The sequence below is a fragment of the Sceloporus occidentalis genome, unplaced genomic scaffold (genome assembly GCF_023333645.1).
Source record: "Sceloporus occidentalis isolate IW3139 unplaced genomic scaffold, rSceOcc1.0.p SCAF_4, whole genome shotgun sequence".
Lineage (NCBI taxonomy): Eukaryota > Metazoa > Chordata > Lepidosauria > Squamata > Phrynosomatidae > Sceloporus > Sceloporus occidentalis.
Genome location: NW_028316984.1, coordinates 82,829,493 through 82,851,411, shown reverse-complemented (window position 1 = coordinate 82,851,411; position 21,919 = coordinate 82,829,493). Strand labels below are relative to the sequence as shown.

Here is a 21,919-nt window from a genome sequence, read left to right as displayed (position 1 = left end):
GTAAAAGTTATACTCCTGGCAAAGTCTTGCAATCATGCTGAAGATTTTCAGACACATTGCACTTATCCAGGACTTAACCCATGAAGATCCAGGAATGCTCCAGCAACAAACCATTCACGGGGAAGTCCCAGGAATGGTTTGCTGCTGAAGCACAGTGGTGTCCCCTAGGGTTGGTGTCACCCCATGCAGTCACTCATGTTGTCACCCCCCATTGATCTCCTCCTCCCATTTCACACCATACAGAATGTTTAATAATGCTTTTTTGCACTAACGTTATTCATAAATCGCAATTTCCATATACCACTGAATGCCATTGCTAATAGTTGTGATATAAGCAACTAGCAAAATTAAAACAATACTTTCAAATTACAATATCATAGGCACAACCTAAATGTATTTATATATACATAGTGAAGATTTGGTTAAAATGTGATGTTTTTAAAGAAAATTTTAAAAGAATAAAAAGTGTTAAAAAATCAATTTTCTTTAAAAAATTAAAATTTTGAAATTTTGAAATTTTAATTTTAAAAAATCCGAGGCCTCTCCTTTCCTCTCCCAATGAGCTTCACACCACTCCCACCATCTCTTAAAGCAGGGGCTCCCAACCTGGGGCCACGACCCCTTTGGGGATCGATCGACTCTTTCTTGAGAGTCACCAGGTTGGGATTTGTGGTGACCCCATGAATTTCCTAGGCTTTTCTTAGGCAAGGAATACTCAAACGTGGTTTTGCCAGTTGCTTCCTCTGAAATATAGTTTACAGCCCCTGGTACTACAGAGGCACAAAGAAATCACAGATCTACTTACCCTGGAAATACCCTTGACACTTTCAGTCCTGATGACTCATTTGACTGGTGCAACCTTGCATTTGAGAAAAAGCAAAGGTTATGGCATTATGACATATAAATTCTGTGCACTCACAGAATGGGAAGCTCATTTACTGAAGAGAACTCTGTAATCACTGATGCATCCAAATGAAGGAAGAAAACTCTCCTGCCTAGTTGAGTGTGAAATTCTGCTCATGAATTTCAGGGCAGAGAAAGCTCAAGCCACTCCAAGACTATGCTGATGGGCTGAGCCCTGCCCTGAAATAATCAAACAAAATTGGACCACCAAGATTCCTATGTAGCCAAGTGTCTTTAGGAATTATCAATCAGAAGTGCATTAAATGATCCAACACTAAGAAAGATTAAGACATTGATCGTCTTTATTGTCTAGGGTAATAAAGGCTCGAGACAGATGGGCCAAAAGGGGTGTGGTGGCAGAGGTACTAGGGTTCTGGACCGCTCAGCAACCGCATGGTCTGGAACGCTAGTATGTGATGGCAGCAGCCTGATGGCGGCAGCCCGTCCACACGGCCACTGCCATTTTCACATAAAGGACGCATAGCTTCTGCATGTTGCGCCATGTCCGTTATGTCACAAGTGAACCATTGGCGTGCTCATGACATAACCCAGGTGCCAGTAAAGGAACCCAGAAAAACAGGTTCTTTTAACTCCAGAGGGACGTCACATGGTATAGCAGCTGCAGTGTCCCTCCGGAGTTAAAATGGGTGCCTGCAGACTGTTTTCAGGTGGTCTGTACCAGGCCATAGGCTACCTGCAATCTATCCTATGCATACCTACTTGGGAGTAAGCTACACTGAACACATGGAGAGAACGTCTATGTAACATTTTGTGCTTATGGGAGTCTTCTTTTTTAAGGATGTTTCAGTGCTAATGGATAGGAAAAGTAACCTGGCCTTCACCTGCAAGTAGACAAAATTAATAACTATGTGCTTCCCAGTGTTGAGTCCACCACCACCATAAAAACAATTTCAGGGTCTCTGGTTCTGTCTCCTCCATTGCCATCCTCCTTACCTTTCCACTGCCACATCTCACATTCTTGAAACCATTCATCTGCTTGTCCTAAGCTCTTGTAGAAATATTTAAAGATAATGCTACATGGATGGTATCTGGGGGCCAAGTGCACCATTCAGCAACAATGACATACCACCACTCCCTTAGTGGGAGGCCACCTCCCACAGTTAAGACATACACTGGAAGGGATGCCTAACTATTAGCTTTTTGAGTTTCTTGCCAAAACTGATGTAACATCACATTTAGAAAGATTTCTTGATAATTTAATTGTACCCAAGGGATGCCTCCTCAGAACTTTTAGAAGATACATTTATTTAAACATTTCTGTTCTGCATTTCAAGGCAAAGCCTCTCCAAGGCTGTCCACCAAATAATTAGTTGCAATAATAAAATATAAATACATTGAATAAAATATTTAAAACAATCCCAACAGTACAAAAGGAGAGATTTACTCCAGCAGACAGTCCCAACTGGAATAAGCTTGCCAAATCAAAGGAATTTATATGAGTACTAACTTACCAGTCAGCATTTAACTCACTGGATCTACTATAACTGAAAGTGGCAAATGGACAACCTGGTGCTTTTTTTTAAAGTGGGGGGGGGAGGAAAATAGAAAACTGGGAATGTTGTCCTTCTCTGTTCATCCCCAGGGATGACATTTGGGGACCACCACAGATGAAGCTCTGTCTATAATACCCATTAGCAATACATTTTACTGGTGAGCACACGATGAACAAGGTCTTTGTGGCTGATCTTAGGGCATGGGCAGGTTTGGATGGATTCAGGCTACAATTCACTGAAGGCTTTCAAAGTGACAAGATGGCTTTTAAAACTGAGCTTGGAAATTTTTTGGAATCTAAACCAGCTGCTCAAAACAGAGTTATTTGTGTTCTGATATCTTAGCCCCCATAAGCAATTAGATGACTACATTCTCTACCAGCTGAAACCATCAAGGTCATTCAGAGTACATTACAGTCACTTACCCCACCTACATAGATGACTATACTGTAGTCAATTTGTCCACGAAGGGACAAACTGGTCAATCAGCCAAAGCTGATAGGCATCACATCTAATAAAGTTCTCAATTCCATCTGCACTTCACAGTTAAGCATTGGGACCATGAGAAGCCACAGGTTACTTGCTTGGTCCCAGTGGGATCTGGTGGCTTCCAGGTCACTGAGGTACTAAATGAGCTCTGGGTTCTAGTCCAAACTTTTAAGGAGAAGATTAGGATTCTTCAAGGTGCTGCATCTATTGTGGGGGGGGGGGGTAGCTTTTTTAAAGATTAGATTAAAAACCCAAGTAGATTTGCTGATCCAGTAACATGGAAAATACCACCCATCATTGCTGGGTCTGTTTTGGAAAGTCCTTCCCATCATACAAATTCATTAGTGTGCCTCTGGGGAAGGATGTTTCCTGTCCAAAAAGGTGTTGAGCTTTGAACTGCACATACATTCTGAGATTGGCTTGTCTTCAAGAGGTTTCCCCCCTAGATTTAACCTTAATGTGTCATGATAGCCAGCCATGTCCTCCTTTGGTTCAACAGGTCAGGTATGGTTCAGAGCTGGAGGATATGCCCCCCACCCAGTCCTAGAAAAAAAGAGAAGTTTCATACATCTGTGTAAGACCTCAGCCTGCAGATAAAGTGAGAAGCTGCAAGCAAGGTGTCAGGAAGAACACAGATGTGGAATGCTCTCCCTAAATACAACATGGGACCTGGGTATTGGCTGAACATGCTGCTTATATAGAGAAGCTTTTTTTATTTGTTTGTTTGTAAATTGAAGGATTTACAAATTGAAGTTGAGTAATAATGGTATAGAATAAGGCCACAGTGTTGTGATGTGAGAAGGTGATAGAAAGTCTTAGGTAGATAAAAATGCATGGACCAAGATAGAAGGTCATAACAGTGAATTGAGAGGCACAGGTGAAGAGGGCTTCCAGGCATCCTTCAGAAGAATAAGTTCTCAATATAATCAGAATGCCAATATATGAAAAAGTCAACACAACAAACCTGATTAGAGAAATCATGCCACTATTGGATATAACCATGAGTCCAGCAAGGTAGATATTGGCACAGACTAATTTGAGTAGTGGGTGAACATCACAGGAATGGTCTGTTTCATTGGGTCCACAGAACAGGAGATGTACAGTGAGAAGAACCTGTACTATTGAATGGACAAATCCTCCCAGCCAGCAACCTGTCATAATCTAGCTGCATATGCTCTTGCTCATGATGACTGTATAATGGAGAGGTTTGCAAATTGCTATGTAGCAGTCATACGCCATTGCTGTGAGGATGAAGATCTCTAAGCCATCCAACAAATGGATGAAGGAAAGCTATCTTACGCAACCAACAAAGGAAATGGCTTTATTTTTGACAAGGAAGCCCACAGTCAGTTTGGGAGCAATAGCAGTTTTATTTATATACCACTTTATATCACACTAAGCAGTCTCTAAGCACTTTATAACTGTAAGGTAATTGCCCTCAACAAGCTACGTACACATTCTTACAACCTCGGAAGAATGCAAGGCTGAGTTGACCCTAAGTCCCTGGCTGGGATTGAACTCACAACCTTGTGGTTTGTGAATGGGTGACTGCAGTACTGACATTTAACCACTGTACCACCGGAGCAGTAACAGAAGAGTAGCAGATGTCTACAAAGGAAAGGTAACTGAGGAAGGAATACATGGGAGAAGTCAGTCAAGAGCTGGTCTTGGTTGTGACAATGATAAACAGGTTCCCCAACACAGTTGTTGTGTACAAGACCAAAAATATCCCAAAACAGGCTTTCTGTAAGTCTTGGTCCTGGGTAAGTTCCAAGAGGGTGAATTCAGACATATACCTAGGATACATGATGAATTACAATGCAGAACCGAATCACCTGCCAAGATCAAAAATGAGGGATGGAGTTAGTTCAAAGTATCCTGTTACACACAACAGTGAAAAATTATCACATAAAGAGCTTCACAATTCCACAGAAATCTAAAATTCATACACTAAAATTCATATCATCTAAAAAAAATTGTATAATTTAATATGTACTCTCCAAGTCAAAAAAATAAATCTAGGTAGGATACAAGAATTATAACAGAAGAACTGATTGCAAGATGGGGTTAAATTGTTAAAGCTTGAAAAACACATTTTCTAGCTATATTTGTGGAAAAGTAACAAAGGGAGAAGGTGGCTCAGCGATTAAGACGCTGACTCTGATGATTGCAAGATTGGCAGGTCAGCAGTTGGAGGTCCAAGTGCTGCATGATGGAGTGAGCTCCCATCACTACTCCCAGCTTCTGCCAACCTAGGCGTTCAAAAGCATGTAAAAGTACAAGTAGGTAAATAGGTACAACTTTGGTGGGATGGTAACAGCATTCTGTGTAGTCATGCTGGCAACATGATCACATAGGTTTGTCTTTGACATTGCTGGCTCCCTCAGCTAAATTACAGAGATTAGCATCACCCTCTACAGTCGGACACGAGTTGGCAACCTTGTCAAAGGGAAACCATTACCTTTCATAAAGTTAGACATAGAAATGCTATATGTATTTATTTTAAAAACAATACTAAACTGAGGTCATTCAAATGCCCAAAGAACCCAGACTTCAATAGACATTTGCTTGTGATGATGACCCAGCAATATGCTGCAGAGGAAGAAAAGAATTTGAATTCCCTTGTCTGTTTATTGCGACACATTATCTCTGCAGAATTCAGCTCCATGAGTTGTTTTTCCCATAACAAGCCAGAAAAACAATACACCATTTGTTCTGCAGTTATTTCTCTGGTTTGCCAGAGGAGAGGCAAGCCAGAACACCAGCTTTTGCCAGGGTTGCACATCATGATGCTAAGCAGGAGAGACTGGATAGTGTGCACCAACTTGCTGCTCATACATAGGTAGGATTCACATGAGAGGCTAGATTATCATAATGTCTATGTTATCTCTATTCATTCAGAACAGTCCTGTCCACTCCATGGTTCATGTTAAACTTAAAACTGCCTGTTGCATCAAGAGCCCAACTGCTCATGATTATAAATGTGCATAATGACAAATCCATCATGCTGCTATTGGTATCAGAAAAAAAAATCTCATTGACACAATGATAGGGCTTTTCTCCTTAGGTCATAGGACCTCAGAATGTGGTGGAGCTTCCTTCGCTGGAGGTTTTTTTAAACAGAGGCTGGGTGGCCATCTGTTGGGGGTGCATTGATTGTGAGTTCCTGCATGGCAGGGGGTTGGACAGGATGGCCCTTGGGGTTTCTTCCAACTCTATAAATCTATGGTTCTATGACTTGAGAGGCATGGAGGTTGTTTCTATTGCAGCTGGGCATAAAAAAATTAACCTCCCCTCCACACTGACGTCAGTCTTACTGCAAACAAAGGGAGTGACTACTTTTAATTTTTTTCTTTAAAAAAAATTATTAACATGTTTCAAGCTACACATTTAAACTCACACATTATTTAGTCCAGTGCTGCTCAGAGGGATGGTCCCTGGACTGCTGCTAGTCCCCAAGCCATTGGCTGCTGGTCCCAAGGGAGGTTCTAGAATTTTTTTTTTTAAATTAGCCAATGGGCATAAATATGCTGCAGGTCCTTGACATAGACCCATGATCCAGCAAGAAAGATGCACAAAGGAAGAGTATTCAAAGCCATGGATCTTCCCAGTCCTATACATAAAGATTACAAGGATGCAGGCACAATGCTGGAAGCCCTAATCAATGGTTTGTGCAGACTGGGCCAGCCAGAAAAATCAGCAGTAGCAGAACATGTCACCCTGGGCATAAAATACCCTTTGAAAACACTGAAATTCTGGACCATGCCAACGACTACCATGTCAGGATGCACAGGGAAGCCATTAAAATCCACAAACACCTGGAAAATTTCAACAGGAAAGAAGAAACCCTTAAAGTAAACAAGGTTTGGCTACCAGTCCTGAAAAATAGCAAGATGAAAACTCAACAAATGCAAATGAAAAATCTCCCAGTAGACAATAAGCACTATCAAGCAGACACTAATCCTATTTTGCAAACCCTCCCACCCTGAGGTCTGTCATTAGCAACAGAACAATACACATGCAAATCACTCCTGCCTTTCCAGGTCATACAATATATATAGCCAAGTCCTTTCCAGGCAAGCATTCTCTGAAGATGCCAGCCAGATGATGGCGAAACGTCAGGAAGAAACTCTTCTAGAACATGGCCACATAGCCTGAAAAACACACAATAAACTAATATCAGAGCCATTGGCAATAATCTTTGAGAACTCCTGGAGAACAGGAGAAGTCCCAGCAGACTGGATGAGGGCAAACGTTGTCCCCATCTTCATAAAGATGGAAAAAGAAGATCCCAACAATTATCATCCAGTTAGTCTGACATCTATGCCAGAAAAGATTCTAGAGCAGATCATTAAAAAGTCTGTGAACTTCTAGAAAGCAATGCCATAATCACAAAGAGTCAACATGGGTTTTAGAGAAACAAGTCATGCCAGACAAACCTGATCTCTTTCTTTGATAAAATTACCAGCTTGTTAGATGAAAGGAATGCTGTGGATATAGTATATCTTGATTTCAGTAAGGCCTTTGACAAGGTTTCCCATGACATTCTAGCAAACAAGCTATTGAAATATGGGCTAGACAACGTAACTGTTACATGGACTTGTAATTGGTTGACCGGCCAAACCCAAAAGGTGCTCAACAATGGCTCCTTTTCATGCTGGAGAGAAGTGACCAGTGGGGTCCCACAGGGCTCTGTCCTGGGCCCAGTGCTATTCAACATCTTTATCAATGACTTGGATGACAGAATTGGGGGCACACTTATCCAATTTGCAGATAACACCAGACTAGAAGGAGTAGCTAATACCTCAGAGGACAGGATCAAAGTTCAAAATAACCTTAATAGATTAGAAAGCTGAGCCAAAGCTAACCAAATGAATTTCAACATGGAGAAATGTAAGGTACTGCACTTAGGGTGGAAAAATGAAATGCATAGATGTAGAATGGGTGACATCTGGCTGAACGAGACTGCATGTGAAAGGGATCTAGGAGTCCAAGCAGGTTTCAGAGGGTGATGCTTGGGGACAGTTGCTCCTCAAAAACGGAGATTATTTGTGGCGTCCCTCAGGGTGCCATCTGAGAGGAAGGTGCCGGCCTGAGAGGAAGGAGGCTCCGCCCTCCATAACTGCCATCAGCCAGCCTGAGAGGGAGTTCACCAGGCAGGTCCAGCTCCATCAGGACTAGCCTGGAAGAAGGAAGAGCCCTCCCTCCAATCTATTTGCCTTGGTCCAGGCCTCAGAGGGAGAGAAGATCCACTGGACCTCATCCCCTTTCCCTCCACCATTCCCTTCTCCTTTTGTTTCGTGTCTTTTAGATTGTAAGCCTGAGGGCAGGGAACTGTCTGATTAAAAATAATAATTGTAAGCCGCCCTGAGAGCCATTAGGGCTGAAGGACAAGGTATAAATACCTAAATAAATAAATCCTGTCCCTGATGCTATTTAACATTTATATGAAGCTGCTGGGAGAAATCATCCATAAACATGGGGCGGGGTGTTATCAGTACGCTGATGACACCCAAATATATTGCTCCATATCTCGGGCATCAGCAATGATGACACATGCCATTTCTCCCCTCAATCATTGTCTTGAGGCAATAATGGACTGGATGAGGGAAACAAACTCAAGCTGAATCCAGACAAAACGGAGGTACTTACAGTAGGGGCTCCTAAACCTGGTATTGGGCTGCAACCTCCAGTCCTAGAGGGGTTCACACTCTCCTCGAAGGACTGTGTTCGCAGTCTGGGGGGTGCTTCTTGATCCGTCACTTCAGATGAGAAATCAGGTGAATGAGAGGGTCAAGAGCGCCTGTTATCAGCTTTGGCTGACACGCCAGCTGTGCCCCTTCCTGGAATTGGATGACCTCAAAACTGTAGTACATGCACTGGTTACCTCAAGACTTGATTTTTGCAATGTGCTCTACATGGGGCTATCCTTGTGACTAGTCCGAAAACTTCAATTGGTAAAGAATATGGCGGCCAGGTTGATCACTGGAACATCTAGGAATGACCATATAACACCAATATTGAAGTTACTCCACAGGCTGCCTATTAGTTTCCGGGCACAGTACAAGGTGTTGGTTATCATCTTTAAATCCCTACATGGCTTGGGCCCAACCTATCTAAGTGATCGCCTACTTCCATATAATCCGCCCCATACTCTCAGGTCCTCTGGGAAGAATTTATTGCAACCTATAAAAACTAGACTGACTGCAACTTCCCAGAGGACCTTTTCTGCAACCGCTCCCAGCCTCTGGAATGGCCTGCCCGAAGAGATCCGTCAAATCACCAACTTAGCTTCAAGAAAGCTATCAAGACGGATCTCTTCCGGCAGGCCTTTCCAGAATAAACTACTCAACCATGTGGTGCTTGCCCCCCCCCCCACCCACACACATATATATATACTATGACTCTGCCACTTTTATTGGTTTTAATTGTTATGTAATTTTAAATTCTATATTGTTGAATTGTCTTTTAAGGGGGGGATATTTTGTATATATGGATGTATTTTAACTCTTGTTATGTCGCTTTGATTGTTTTTACAAAAAGCGAGATAAAAATAAAAGTTTTATTTATTATTTATTTTAAGTAGACAAGTTGAACATAAGTCAACAGTGTGATGCGGCAGCTAAAAAGGCCAATGCAATTTTAGGCTGCATCAATAAAAGTATAATGTCTAGATCAAGGGAAGTAATAGTGCCACTCTAGTCTGCTTTGGTAAGGCCCCACCTGGAATATTGTGTCCAGTTCTGTTGCATCACAATTTAAAAAGGATGTGGAGAAACTGGAGCATATCCAAAGGAGAGCGACTAAAATGGTGAAGGGTCTGGAAACCATGCCCTATGAGGAACAACTTAGGGAGCTGGGAATGTTCAGCCTGGAGAAGAGAAGATTAAGAGATGATATGATAGCCCTGTTAAAATATTTGAAGGGATGTCATATTGAGGAGGGAGTAAGCTTGTTTTCTGCTGCTCCAGAGACTAGGATCCGGAGGAATCGATGCAAGCTCCAGGAAAAGAGATTCCACCTCAACATTTGGAGGGACTTTGTGACAGTAAGGGCTGTCCGACATTGGAACACACTCCCCTGGAGTGTAGTGGAGTTTCCTTCCTTGGAGGTCTTTAAGCAGAGGCTGGATGACCATCTGTCGGGGATGCTTTGATTTGGATTTCCTGAATGGCAGGGAGTTGGACTGGATGGCCTTTGCAGTCTCTTCCAACTCTATTATTCTATGATTCTAAGTTAAATCAACCATACTCCAGCCCAGAAAACCAGTCTGTTGGGGCAGTGTCTAGGTATTGCAGTGAACAGCAGCTGTGGTGGACTGCTTTGATCATTTGAAGGGATAGGAGCTAATTTTGCCTTTACCTTAAGTTTTATTGCTGAATTCCACTTAACACACCTTGTGTAATCATGATGCACCTGTGATTCGCCTTCATTTTGACAGGCCTTCAGACTTGGAAACTGAGTGGATCAGAGACATGGAATCATTATACTTATATACATAGTTCAGTAGGGCTATACAGTGGTACCCCGGGATACGAATGCGCCGCCTTACGAAATTTCCGGGTTACGAAAAAAATCCATTTAAAAAAACTGTTCCGCGTTACGAATGTTTTTTCGGGTTACGAAAAAACTTTTGGTGCTTTTCGGCGCTATTTCGCACGAAATCGCGGCTTTTCCCCATTAGCGCCTATGGCTTTTCGGCTTGCGAAAGCCTTTCGGGTTACGAAAGCGGCAGCGGAACGAATTAATTTCGTAACCCGGGGTACCACTGTAGTTTGAGAAGGCATTACAGTATTGCAACCTTAAGTTATCCTACAGTCATACTGTAAGATCTGGAGAAGAGTATAGAAGAAATATCTGTCAACAACATGGAATATCTTGATTTAAGATAATTTAATGCAAATAGGTAAAACTATGATCAATGCAAGTTTTGCTGTTACCCTCCGTAAAATAAATATAGCTTCCATGAAAATTTTGCTTTCAGTGAAATACATGTGCTTTGTATCTGGATTAGGCTGCATATAGATTTACTAGAAAATCTGAGCTTGCCCCTCTCCCCTTTGTTTCCAAAGATGGTGCAGATTTTCCTTCTTGTTTGGGGAAAATTTATGGGTTTGTAAATAAAATGGCCATTATCAGTTGCATACAAGCAGTTTCACCAAAGGTCAGTGTATGTCTGTAGAAAATGAAGTGAATGTGCTTGTCCAACTAACTCATTTTTTCAAAACATGTAAATCTGAACATAGTGTTAGATTGCTGGTATACTAAATTAAACAAATATGCAACACAAAGGAGACAATGCTGTATTTACTACCTTTGCTTATGTTTGGGTGCCAAATGACTTGGAATAAATCTTTGTAGCTCCTTCCTGGTAAATTCACAAAGTATAAGACTTCTTATTTTATTAAAAGAAAACCAGTAATACAGTAATAGGGGAGGAGAGGACCTGCCTACCCACACTGACATGTAACCACAAAAGACTGACCACTTCTGTGAAAACATGTGCCATAGTTTCCAACTGTGTTGGAATTACAGTAACTACATATTAATGACATGATAAGCAATAACATGATTTTTTTAAATGATGAATTAACAATGTTGGGAACAGGGAATGTGTTCAGTTCAAGAACATGTGTGGAGGCAGAGAGCTTGTGTCTTCCACTTATTGCTGTGATTATAGTAAATATCCTGTTCCCACATAGCATTTACCAGAATTAGAATTAGTCCTTTGATGTAAACATGGGATGGGAGGAATTTTTACTGATGTTTAGCCTCTGTTCCTAAAGTGGACTTATCCTGCACTCCTAAGGAGCTGTGATGACAACAATCTCCCACACCATCATTAATCACACCACTGGTGTAATATGGAATTAGATCCTCAGAAACATAATTTTACATCTCTGTTTTTATATGTTTATTAATTTTAATAGTAGTAGTATCCCACTCTTTCCCCAAAACTGGGACCCAGAGTGGCTCACAATATTAAAAGAACAATATGCCCTGGTGGCGCGGTGGTTAAATGCCTGTACTGCAGCCATTCACTCAAAACCACAAGGTTGCGAGTTCAAGACCAGCAAAAGGGCCCAAGCTCGACTCAGGCTTGCATCCTTCCGAGGTCGCTAAAATGAGTACCCAGACTGTTGGGGGCAAATTAGCTTACTTGCTAATTAGCTTACTTGCTGTTCACCGCTATGATCTTTGGAATAGCGGTATATAAATAAAACAAATTATTAAAATACAATTAGAAGCATTCATTTCCCACCCCAAAGCACTTTTTGGCTCCACAACTTTCTCATAGCATTTTTTACCTCCTCATTTCTCAGGATGTATATTATAGGATTGAGCATTGGAGTGATAATAGTGTAGAATACAGCTACACTCTTGTCCTCTGAGAAGGTGGTGGAAGGTCTCATATAGATGAAAATGCATGGCCCAAAGAACAGAATCACTACTGTGATGTGGGAGGCACAGGTGGATAGGGCTTTGAGGCGTCCTTCAGAAGAATGAGTTCTCAATGTGACTAGGATGACAATATATGAAACAGCCAAAACAAGGAAGCAGCTCAGAGAAATCATGCCACTGTTAGCAATGACAATGAGCCCAATGATGTAGGTATCAGTACAGGCCAATTTGAGTAGTGGGTGGACATCACAGAAATAGTGATCTATTTCATAGGGCCCACAGAAGGAAAGGTGTAAGGTAAGGAGAGTCTGTACTAATGAATGCACAAACCCTCCTAGCCAAGAAAAGACTACCATCCAGCTACATACGCTCTTGTTGATAATAGTTGTGTAGTGGAGAGGTTTACAGATTGCAATATACCGATCATAGGCCATCACTGTGAGAAGAAAGATTTCAGTACAACCAAAGAAATGAACCCCAAAGAGCTGTGCCATGCAGCCAACATAAGAAATGGTTTTCCTTTGGACAAGGAAATCTGCAATCAGTTTGGGAGCAGTGACAGAGGAGTAACAAATGTCTACAAAGGAGAGATAACTGAGGAAGAAATACATAGGAGACATCAGTCGGGAGCTGGTCTTGATTGTGACAATGATGAGCAGATTCCCCATCAGAATTGCTGTGTAGAAAAGCAAAAACATCCCAAAGCAGGCTTTCTGTAGGACCTGGTCCTGGGTAAGTCCCAAAAGGATGAATTCAGACATGTTGTTTGTATTCCCCATGTAATTAGTGGACATGATGAATTACACTACAGAGTTTAATCACCTGCCATCATTTAAGAAAAATGAGAAATGTCAGCTGAAATGTGCAAAACAAATACATCCAAGAATTAAACATTCATACCATTATTCCTCTGGATTCTACTCAAAAAATATAAAACAAAATAGTTACTCCTATGGGAAAAATGAAGAACAGAACAGCAATATTTGGCACATATAGAAGGAAGTAGTGATGCAGTTAAATAATTAAGATACTTGGGTAGTTTTTTTTTTCTTATCTCTATCTGTGATGCAAACTGATACAATCAGAGATAAGGTGATTTTGTTTTCTCACAGTGCATTAGTGCTCTTTCATATCTGTCCTGATAATGGAGCAGGCAGTTGCACCATAACTTTCTTCTCCTTAGGTCCTATAATAAATCTTATTAACTTCATTACTCATAAACCAATCTCTTTGCTCTTTAATCAGCCCTAAAACATAGATTCTACAGTCATTCTTTTTATTCTAGGAATGCTCTAGACAACAATTCAGGACCAATGAACACATGGCATGTTTTAATCTGCATTCAACAATTTCTAAAAGTAAATCAAGAATGTGCTGAAGGACTACAATATAATAATTCCTTGGTGGCTCCCAGAACACAGACTGCAAGTTTGCAATCAAGATTAAATAAACGTGAAAGCTAGAATACGACATTCTAAAATAATTTGTTTTAATCATCTGTACAAAAATCTTGTGTGCAGGTTCTTTCACTCATAACCTGATTCATTCATTTTTTCCAGTCCAAATTGCTGTTTCCACAGCTTACTGTTGTTCCAAAACAGGTCGCTGAGACACACAAAAGCAACAAAGCAATGCTAATATTACTAGTTACCTTCTCATTATAATCTTGTATACATTCTTATTATATAACTATTGTCACTGGCAAGGCAAGAATTGTCAGGTCAGTGGTAGTAGCTCCCTTAAATGTTAAAACCTGATCAGGGCTTGGAGCCTTACTGTTAAGAAGTAATTAGTTATCATTACAGTTACAAAATCTACCCCAAGTGACTAGTTATAGTTGCTATTTTTAAAGCAACTTTTAACTTTGTCATTTCTCAAAAGTGGGTAGAAGAGTTTCTTCTTAATTATTCTATCTCAATGCTACAAGCTACTGGCATGTGGCAATAAATACACCTGAATTGCCTAAGGCATTAAAAATAAAAACATGAGATAGAATGTTTTTAAAATAACCATAGAATTAAGGAAAGATTAATAAGAGAATGACTGAATATTCAGACCCACCCTGCACTACTCCTGAATAATATCTAAGACCAATGAACAGATTTTTTTTAAAAAATGAAAAAGTACACTCTTGTATACTATATATATATATATATATATATATATATATATATATATATAATGCATTAGCTGAATTCTGAGTATTTCCTGCCTGCTGTGAGCATCAGTAATACAGGTTATAAAAGTGACCTGTGAGTAAATGGGTTTACATGTGCAGACTCCAGTGTGCAAGAATCAAACACCCCCAGACAAAAACCAGAATATAGACTAAAACAAAACAAAACAAAACATATTTCTTGTGTAGCTGGGTATTTTCTTATTGTCACAAATTCCAATATCTATGGTCCATCCACAAAGAAATTTTAGTTTCTCCCAAGTGTGCCAACTTGTTAACAAAGCCTTCATGCAAAAAAAAAAAAAGGGGGGGAGGGGGAGATGTTGGGCCCTCTATGTTAACTGACTAAAACTAATGACAAAAATCAGTCAGTTGGTTAGGGATTTTTTCTCTCTCAGCCGGGTGGATTTGTTTCATATGAGAGGGATCCTTTTACATAGCAAAATGCTGAGCTTTGGAGACAGTTGGCCTGGGATAAAGGTGGGGTATAAATTAAATAAATAAGAAATAAATAAACTGTTTATCATTCTGCAGGTATCTACACTAGAAGTCTAAGAGCTTTATTGCATGAGAAAAGTAAGCCAAAACAAAGCGAAAGAGTAACAGCTTTCTCCATGGCTCTCCACATGCGGTCATAACACTTCCATTCTCTTCCTAAGGAAGACAGTCAAAACAATGTGTCTATTGTTATGCTTGAAAAATCAGTTCAACAAAAGGCACACAGGAAGAAGAGGCAAGTGCTATGACAGCATGTGGAGAGGCACGGAGAAAGCCACTACTCTCCTGCTCCATTTCAGCTTTCTCTTCTCATGTGATAAGACTCTAAGAACTTTACTACACGAAGCTCAAAAGCAGCATGTTAACAGGCTAAAAGCATTTTGGCCCATACTTATCAGACAACATTGTGTCCATCCTGCTGCTGCTGCCCTGTTACTATAGTGTACCTTTTCACTGATGGACAAAACCTGTGAATCAGCACTCAATATTGCTATTATAGTGCTGCTATTAAAATGTGTAAAGCACTTTAATTCTGGTATTACAAGCATCACGTGGCAGGACGAGGCCTGATTCTCCCCTTTGTCCTCCCCTCTCCCAGCCACTGTTCCAAAGCAGGCTAACTCTGTGTCTGTTGACTTCTTTTAATTATTTTTATCTTTGCTGTGTTTACGTGTTTCATGAATATTCTTATCAAAACGATGAGAATGAAATTGGATTGTGAGGACAATAGGTGCAGAAAGAGTGGGGTGGGAGGTAGATAAGACAGCAGAGTCTTGCAACTGAAGCTGAGGGATCCTGAATAAAAGCTTGAATCCAAAGTGAGAAGGTGATTGTTTTGGCAGAATAGCAGATTGTGGAGAGAAGGGGTGCAGAAGGAGTGGGGGTGGATGAGATGGGAGGGTCTTGAGATTGAAGCTGAGGGATCCTGAAGAAAAGCTTGGATCTGGAGTGAGAGGGTGAGATTGCGAAGGGAAGCAGGGAAAGGAAGGTAGGAGCTGGGAGTTTAGGCAAGAAAGGAGTCTGCAGTATTCATGTTGGGGAGTGGTGATATTCTGTGGAAGGGGTGCTCTACCCCTTAACCCTCTCAAAAAATGTTGAGTGCCATTTAAGGCATAGAGTTATCCTATGTTATTATAAGATAACATGGGATACTATAGGATAACCTGACAATATGCTTGCAATTTAATCTGGTGCCCTTTGCAAGCAAAGTGTATCTTCAGCCACTGATCTGTCATTTCCTTGTGAGTCAAATATTATCAGTGTTTTAGCTTTTCCAAGACTTCTTTGCCTCTAACAGCTACATGACAACAAGAAGGCAAGTTTTGTAGAATTTCCTTACAGATAAGTAAAGTCATAGGGGGGGAAACCCTTCATAAATTTACTTTCTGTCTTGTCACCACTGTAGTTGCAGGCATAGAGCAGGGTTCCTTAACCAGAGATCTGTGGAACCTTAGGGTTCTGTGAAAAAGATCTTTTGCTGTTGTGTTTATTCTTTAAAAATTCCAAAGTTACCCTCCAGAAAAACACCAAAAACAAAACCACAACCCAGCTTTTATCATCTTTCTTGCATAATTTCTACATTTTTAGCAGCTGGTTCATCTGAGGCAGAAAAGGACTGTATTTTAAAAGTGGCATTTTAACCTTTATACACCTGGATGGGGCACTTTAGTCCTCCAAAGTCACATTTTGTTGCAGCATCTACAGAGACTCAGGACATTATCACACTCTATGCCTTTTGACATAGGGAATACTAGCAACCTTTCTGTAAATCTGAGCTAGTTGAACCAATAGTCTGACAGTATAAGGCAGCAGTTTTGTTTACTACAAATCTCCAAATTTAGAAACCCCCCCCCCCCAAAAAAAAACCTGTGCCAAAGTTTTGCAATTGTTTTGCAACAAAACCCCACATTTTGCAACAGCCTCAAAACTGAGATACCGAAACAGCAACACAGGGTTCCTGGTAAACACCCAAAAAACTAACATTATCTGATTTGCTCCAATGTTTTGCAACTGTTTTGCAATATTTTGCAACAACAACAAAAATCTCTCTCTCCTCCTCCTCCTCCCCCCCCTTGTGTGTATACACAAAAAGGAGGAGGAAGCACGAGTGGGAGAATCTGTCTCAGAAGGAGATTGTGAGGTGCAAACACAGGTTGAAGAAGACTACCAAATTCTAACACTCTTATGCTTTTGTTGCCCCTCTCAAATTAAAGACATAGGAGTTCAGATGAGCTCTCTATCTCTTGTGGCCAAGTTACAACTGAATTCTCACCTTGAATCTTTAAAGGATGGGGTGACTGACTACAGTGGCAACTGGTTGGTGAGATAGTAAATCCTGTCTAAATTTTAATCTAAAAGGCTATCCAAGGTGCTGAACCTGTTTGGAGGGATAGTTATGCACCAACAGTTTGAACAGTTCATTTAAAGTATAGCTCAGTGGATTCTCCACTCCACTCCACTGAGATGGAAACTACCAGCTGCCTGACCAATTGTATTCCATTCACAGAAGGAAAGGAGTGACCCTTCCTACCTACCTCCCTCTCCCACCCATGTTCCCGGGGCCTGAGACACCCCTTTAGAGCAGGTGTCTGGACAGTGCAGCACAAAGGAATTGATGGAGTTGAAGGATGCTGCATCACCCTAGGGCAGTGATGGTGAACCCATGGCATGCGTGCCAGAGGTGGCACTCAGATACCTCTCTGCAGGCACATGTGCCGTCACCCCAGCATAGAGTTTGCCAGAGTTTGTTACTAGCAAGCCAGAGGAACACGGCACTTTGTAATAAATAAGTGGATTTTGGGTTGCAGTTTGGGCACTCAGCCTCCAAAAGGTTCACCATCACTGCCCTAGGGCAATTTAGCATCAATGCAACTTAGGTTTCTGACCACAACCCACCTTCAGCACTCCAACTCTCCTTTATCTGCAGTATCTCTTCAGGCCCACAATAAAATCCAATTATGACAAAATGCATGCATTTTTTAAAAGGCAAGTTTAGTTTATTTGACCAAAAAAATGAGATAAGACCTTATGATGTATGTAAACATTTGGTTTTTCCAGTGTCCCATGGAAGAAGGGATGCCAGTGGTACACAAAACCCTTCTCAGGAAACAAGAGTGCTTCTAGATAAGGTTTCTACTGTGCAGTTCCTTGGTTCATTTACTGAACTTTAAAGGAGACCCAGAAGGTGACATCTTCCAGTTCTCACTCCTTTTCTGCATTTTCCCACATTGCCTTCTGCTTTTTTGTTCCCCCCATAAAAAATCCTTTAACAAATCCTTGCAACAACAACACATGGACATTTGACTTCTAGTGTCCTTCTGGAAGCACCCTACCATCCAGCATAAGGAGAAAGGCGGGATATAAATCAAATAAATAAATAGTTATTTATCATATGAATGAATGATCACTACAATTAAATGGGAATGTTTTACATTAACCATTCAGGAATGTTGTGAGAATAATTGAGAAAATGAAATACATGTTATAAAAATATATGATATTATATATTGCATAGAATGAGCATTAAAGGAAATACTGAAGGAGGAAAACTTTGAACCTACTGGGAAATTTAATGACTATCTTCTTTACTATAGAAATTATCACCTCTCAGCAAATATAATTCCAAATTAGAGATCTGCATTGTTACCTGAATCGTCTTTCTTGAATGGTGTCTGAGAATACTAGTTCACAATAGCATCCAGAATTATATTTCTGTTCCCAGAATCCCTCTATCTCCCATTCTTTGCCTGTCTACTTCCCCCCCCCCCCCTCTCTCTTTGTCTATTAGTCAGAGAATGCAATTCAGTTTTGTTCCTCCTATGGCTTTCCCACCTCAAAGGATCTCAGAGGCCATCTCTCCCCCTTAAAGGAGGAGCCATCTGAAACCATTGACTCATAGAAATGCTACTTCTAAAGAGTTCGTGGGAAACATTCTCCCTTTCTCTCTCTCTTTCTCCTTGTTCTGAACTTAGACATGAAGCATTTGAAAGTGATCATGCCCTGCTAGTATGTCACAGGCCTGATTAATAAGTTCCCAGGTGTATTTAGATTTTTCCCACTAGGAAACAACTTTGTGAAGTGTTTTGTGTTTTGTTTTGTTTTCAGTTGTGGGACATAAACTTCAGTCAAATTTTCCATACTTTTTCAGTGAAACATATACAGTTTCCTACAGTATTGTCAAGGACTAATGTCTTTCCGATATTAAAACAACACTAGTTTGCCCCATGTTTCTACAGTAATGGTTTTTACTAGGCCTGCAATGATTGTCTGGTCAGGATCAAAAACAAAGTTTGCATTGGTTCTGCCCAAATGGTAGCAGACTGCTGTAGCACAGGATGAAGAGTTTCCTATGGCTTTTGACCCCCTCCCCATGCCCTCTGACCACTTTATTTTTTCTGGCAAGAAAGGAGGCAGAGAATACCCTTTCTTGGGAGCCTCTTGATGTGGTGATTCACCTTTTAAATTGCTCAAAGACCTTCTGTATTGTTCAACTATTTTTAAATCCATTTTTTTAATGGGCCACTCCTAGTCCTCTAAGGTTCCCTATGCCTGCTCTAGCACTATTGAATCTACCCATGGAAAAGAAGCACATGCACATAAGGCAAACAAAGCAACCCCAGAAAGGAGGTGCAGAGAGAGAACAAAATCCTGGTCCTGAAAGCAGGGAAAAGGAACTCCTTCCTTTCTATGGAGTCAGCAAATGGGGCTTGCTGACCTCTGGGTCCTGAATGTGCCTCTTACTCACCCTTAACCCACAGATTTTCAAGACCATCCAAGGCCATATGATACACTGAAAGCCTCTGATTGGAATGCCAAACGCTTTCAGTTTCCATTCTGCTCTCAGATGTAAACCAAGCATGATCACATCAGGGCTCTCTTGTCTTGCAGGAAGCTATTACCATTTCTGTAGTGATGGTGATTAGGTCAGTGGTGCTAGAGATGCTTATGGTGGTAGGATCACCAGTGGCAGCATAATCTACTGCTCCTTCTTCTCCAGATGATCTTCCTCCTGGTTGTCTCCTCCCAGTTTAGGATTGTCTATAGGGAATTAATCTGGTTTACTATGGACCTCATAGTCATCACATATCTTTTGTACTGAAATTGATCCTGAGAAGATGATGAAGCAGATAGCATGCCTCCTCTTCTGGCGATTATGTGACAAACACCAGTGTTTTCTTGCCACAGCAGCAGTGAGCCACACAGCTACATATGTCATGGAAACTGGTAGGTGATAAAGGTCATTCACAAGCACAACTCATTCAGCTCACTTGTGATATCCCATATCATTTTGTTTCTCAGCCCCAAGCAGTATAGCACATGTCTTAGAAGAAAGATCTTCCATCTATTTCCCAGACTTAAAACAGAATTCTGGTAGATGGTTGGACCATGATGGTCAGGCACTTCCTGGTCCTCCCACTATCCATGCTATTAGTCAGTCTCTCATGCTTCTAGACTATTTGAGAGACTGTATCTTCCCCTATAAGAGCCCTAGGATCTTCAGGAGAAAGCTTTCCCTCATTTCCTCCATCATCACCGACTCACTTGGTGAGATCACAACTAGGCTTGCCATATCCCGCCTGGGGGCGGGACTTTCCCGGTTTGGGGCGGGTCCGCACTGTCCCGCCCCGGTTTGCCCCCGGCCCCGGGATTGCCCCCGCCCCCGGGCTGAGGGGAGGATTCCCTCCCCGCTTGGGCTCTGCCCCCACTGAGGCCGGGGGCCCAGGCCGGGAGGGAAAGCCTCCCTGAGGGGAGGATTCCCTCCCCGCTTGGGCTCCGCCCCCGCCACCATCGTGGCGAGGCTGGGGCCCAGGCCAGGAGGGAAACCTCCCCTCAGCGAGGCTCCTATTCAAATGTAGGGCACACAAAAAATGTGTCCTACATTTGAAAATTTTGTCCTACATTTTTCCCGGTTTGGAGGTCCTGATGAATGGCAACCCTAATCACAACACAAGAGAGAATCTTCTCAGTGGCTGCTCCCACCCTCTGCAAGTCTCTTTCATGAAAGGTTAAGCTGGCTCCTTCCCTGCTTTCCTTTTGCCAGCAAGTAAAAATGTTTTAATTCAGACAGGTTTTTTAAAATCATGACAGGGTGGCATTTATATGGGGTGCGTTTTAGTTATGTTTTTAACTTTTGCATGTTTTTAATGTTAATTTTATATTGTTTTACCTGGATTATTTTAACTATATTTTAATTTTTGTAGTAAAGTTTTCAAAGTGCCTTTATCTTGTGAGCCACCTTGGGTCCCTTTCTTTAAGAAAGGTGGCATAAAAATGAAATAAATAAATAAAGTGGCAACAAATTTGAGTAGTATAGTGGAAGCCTTCTGGGCCACCCTGAGTTGCACTGCCTCTCTGGCTTCTCCACTAGAACCTGAGAAGCACACCATCAAGATCAGAAGATGTGAACTATGGCCCACCACTCTGGCAGTAGTGTAACATCATAATAGAGGTCCACAATAGGTGATAGAATCACAGAATCGTAGAGTTGGAAGAGACCACAATGCCATCCAGTCCAACCCCCTGCCATGCAGGAAATCACAATCAAAGCATCCCCAACAGATGGCCATCCAGCCTCTGCTTGAAGACCTCCAAGGAAGGAGACTCCACTACACTCCAGGGAAGTGTGTTCCACTGTCGAACAGACCTTACTGTCAGGAAGTTCCTCCTAATGTTGAGGTGGAATCTCTTTTCCTGCAGTTTGCATCCATTGTTCCGTGTTCTAGTCTCTGGAGCAGCAGAAAACAAGCTTGCTCCCTCCTCAATATGACATCCCTTCAAATATTTAAACAGGACTATCATATCACCTCTTAACCTTCTCTTCTCCAGGCTAAACATCCCCAGCTCCCTAAGTCATTCCTCATAGGGCATGGTTTCCAGAACTTTCACCATTTTAGTTATTCTCCTTTGGACACGCTCCAGTTTCTCAATGTCCTTTTTTAAT

General features: G+C 41.5%; 1 protein-coding gene and 1 pseudogene across 1 annotated transcript; both read right to left on the bottom strand.

Annotated features, from left to right (window-relative positions):
- Positions 1-3,596: 3,596 nt before the first annotated feature.
- On the bottom strand, positions 3,597-4,695 carry LOC149314145 (olfactory receptor 4X2-like; annotated as a pseudogene).
- A 7,459-nt stretch (positions 4,696-12,154) lies between these two features.
- On the bottom strand, positions 12,155-13,099 carry LOC149314144 (olfactory receptor 4S2-like). Its single transcript, XM_089523381.1, has one exon. It carries the CDS (start codon positions 13,097-13,099, stop codon positions 12,155-12,157), a length of 945 nt encoding a protein of 314 aa, XP_089379507.1.
- Positions 13,100-21,919: the final 8,820 nt, after the last annotated feature.

Coding starts and splice junctions, on each gene's coding strand:
- LOC149314144 (XM_089523381.1), bottom strand. CDS start 13,099: ATGTCCACTAATTACATGGGGAATACAAACAACATGTCTGAATTCATC.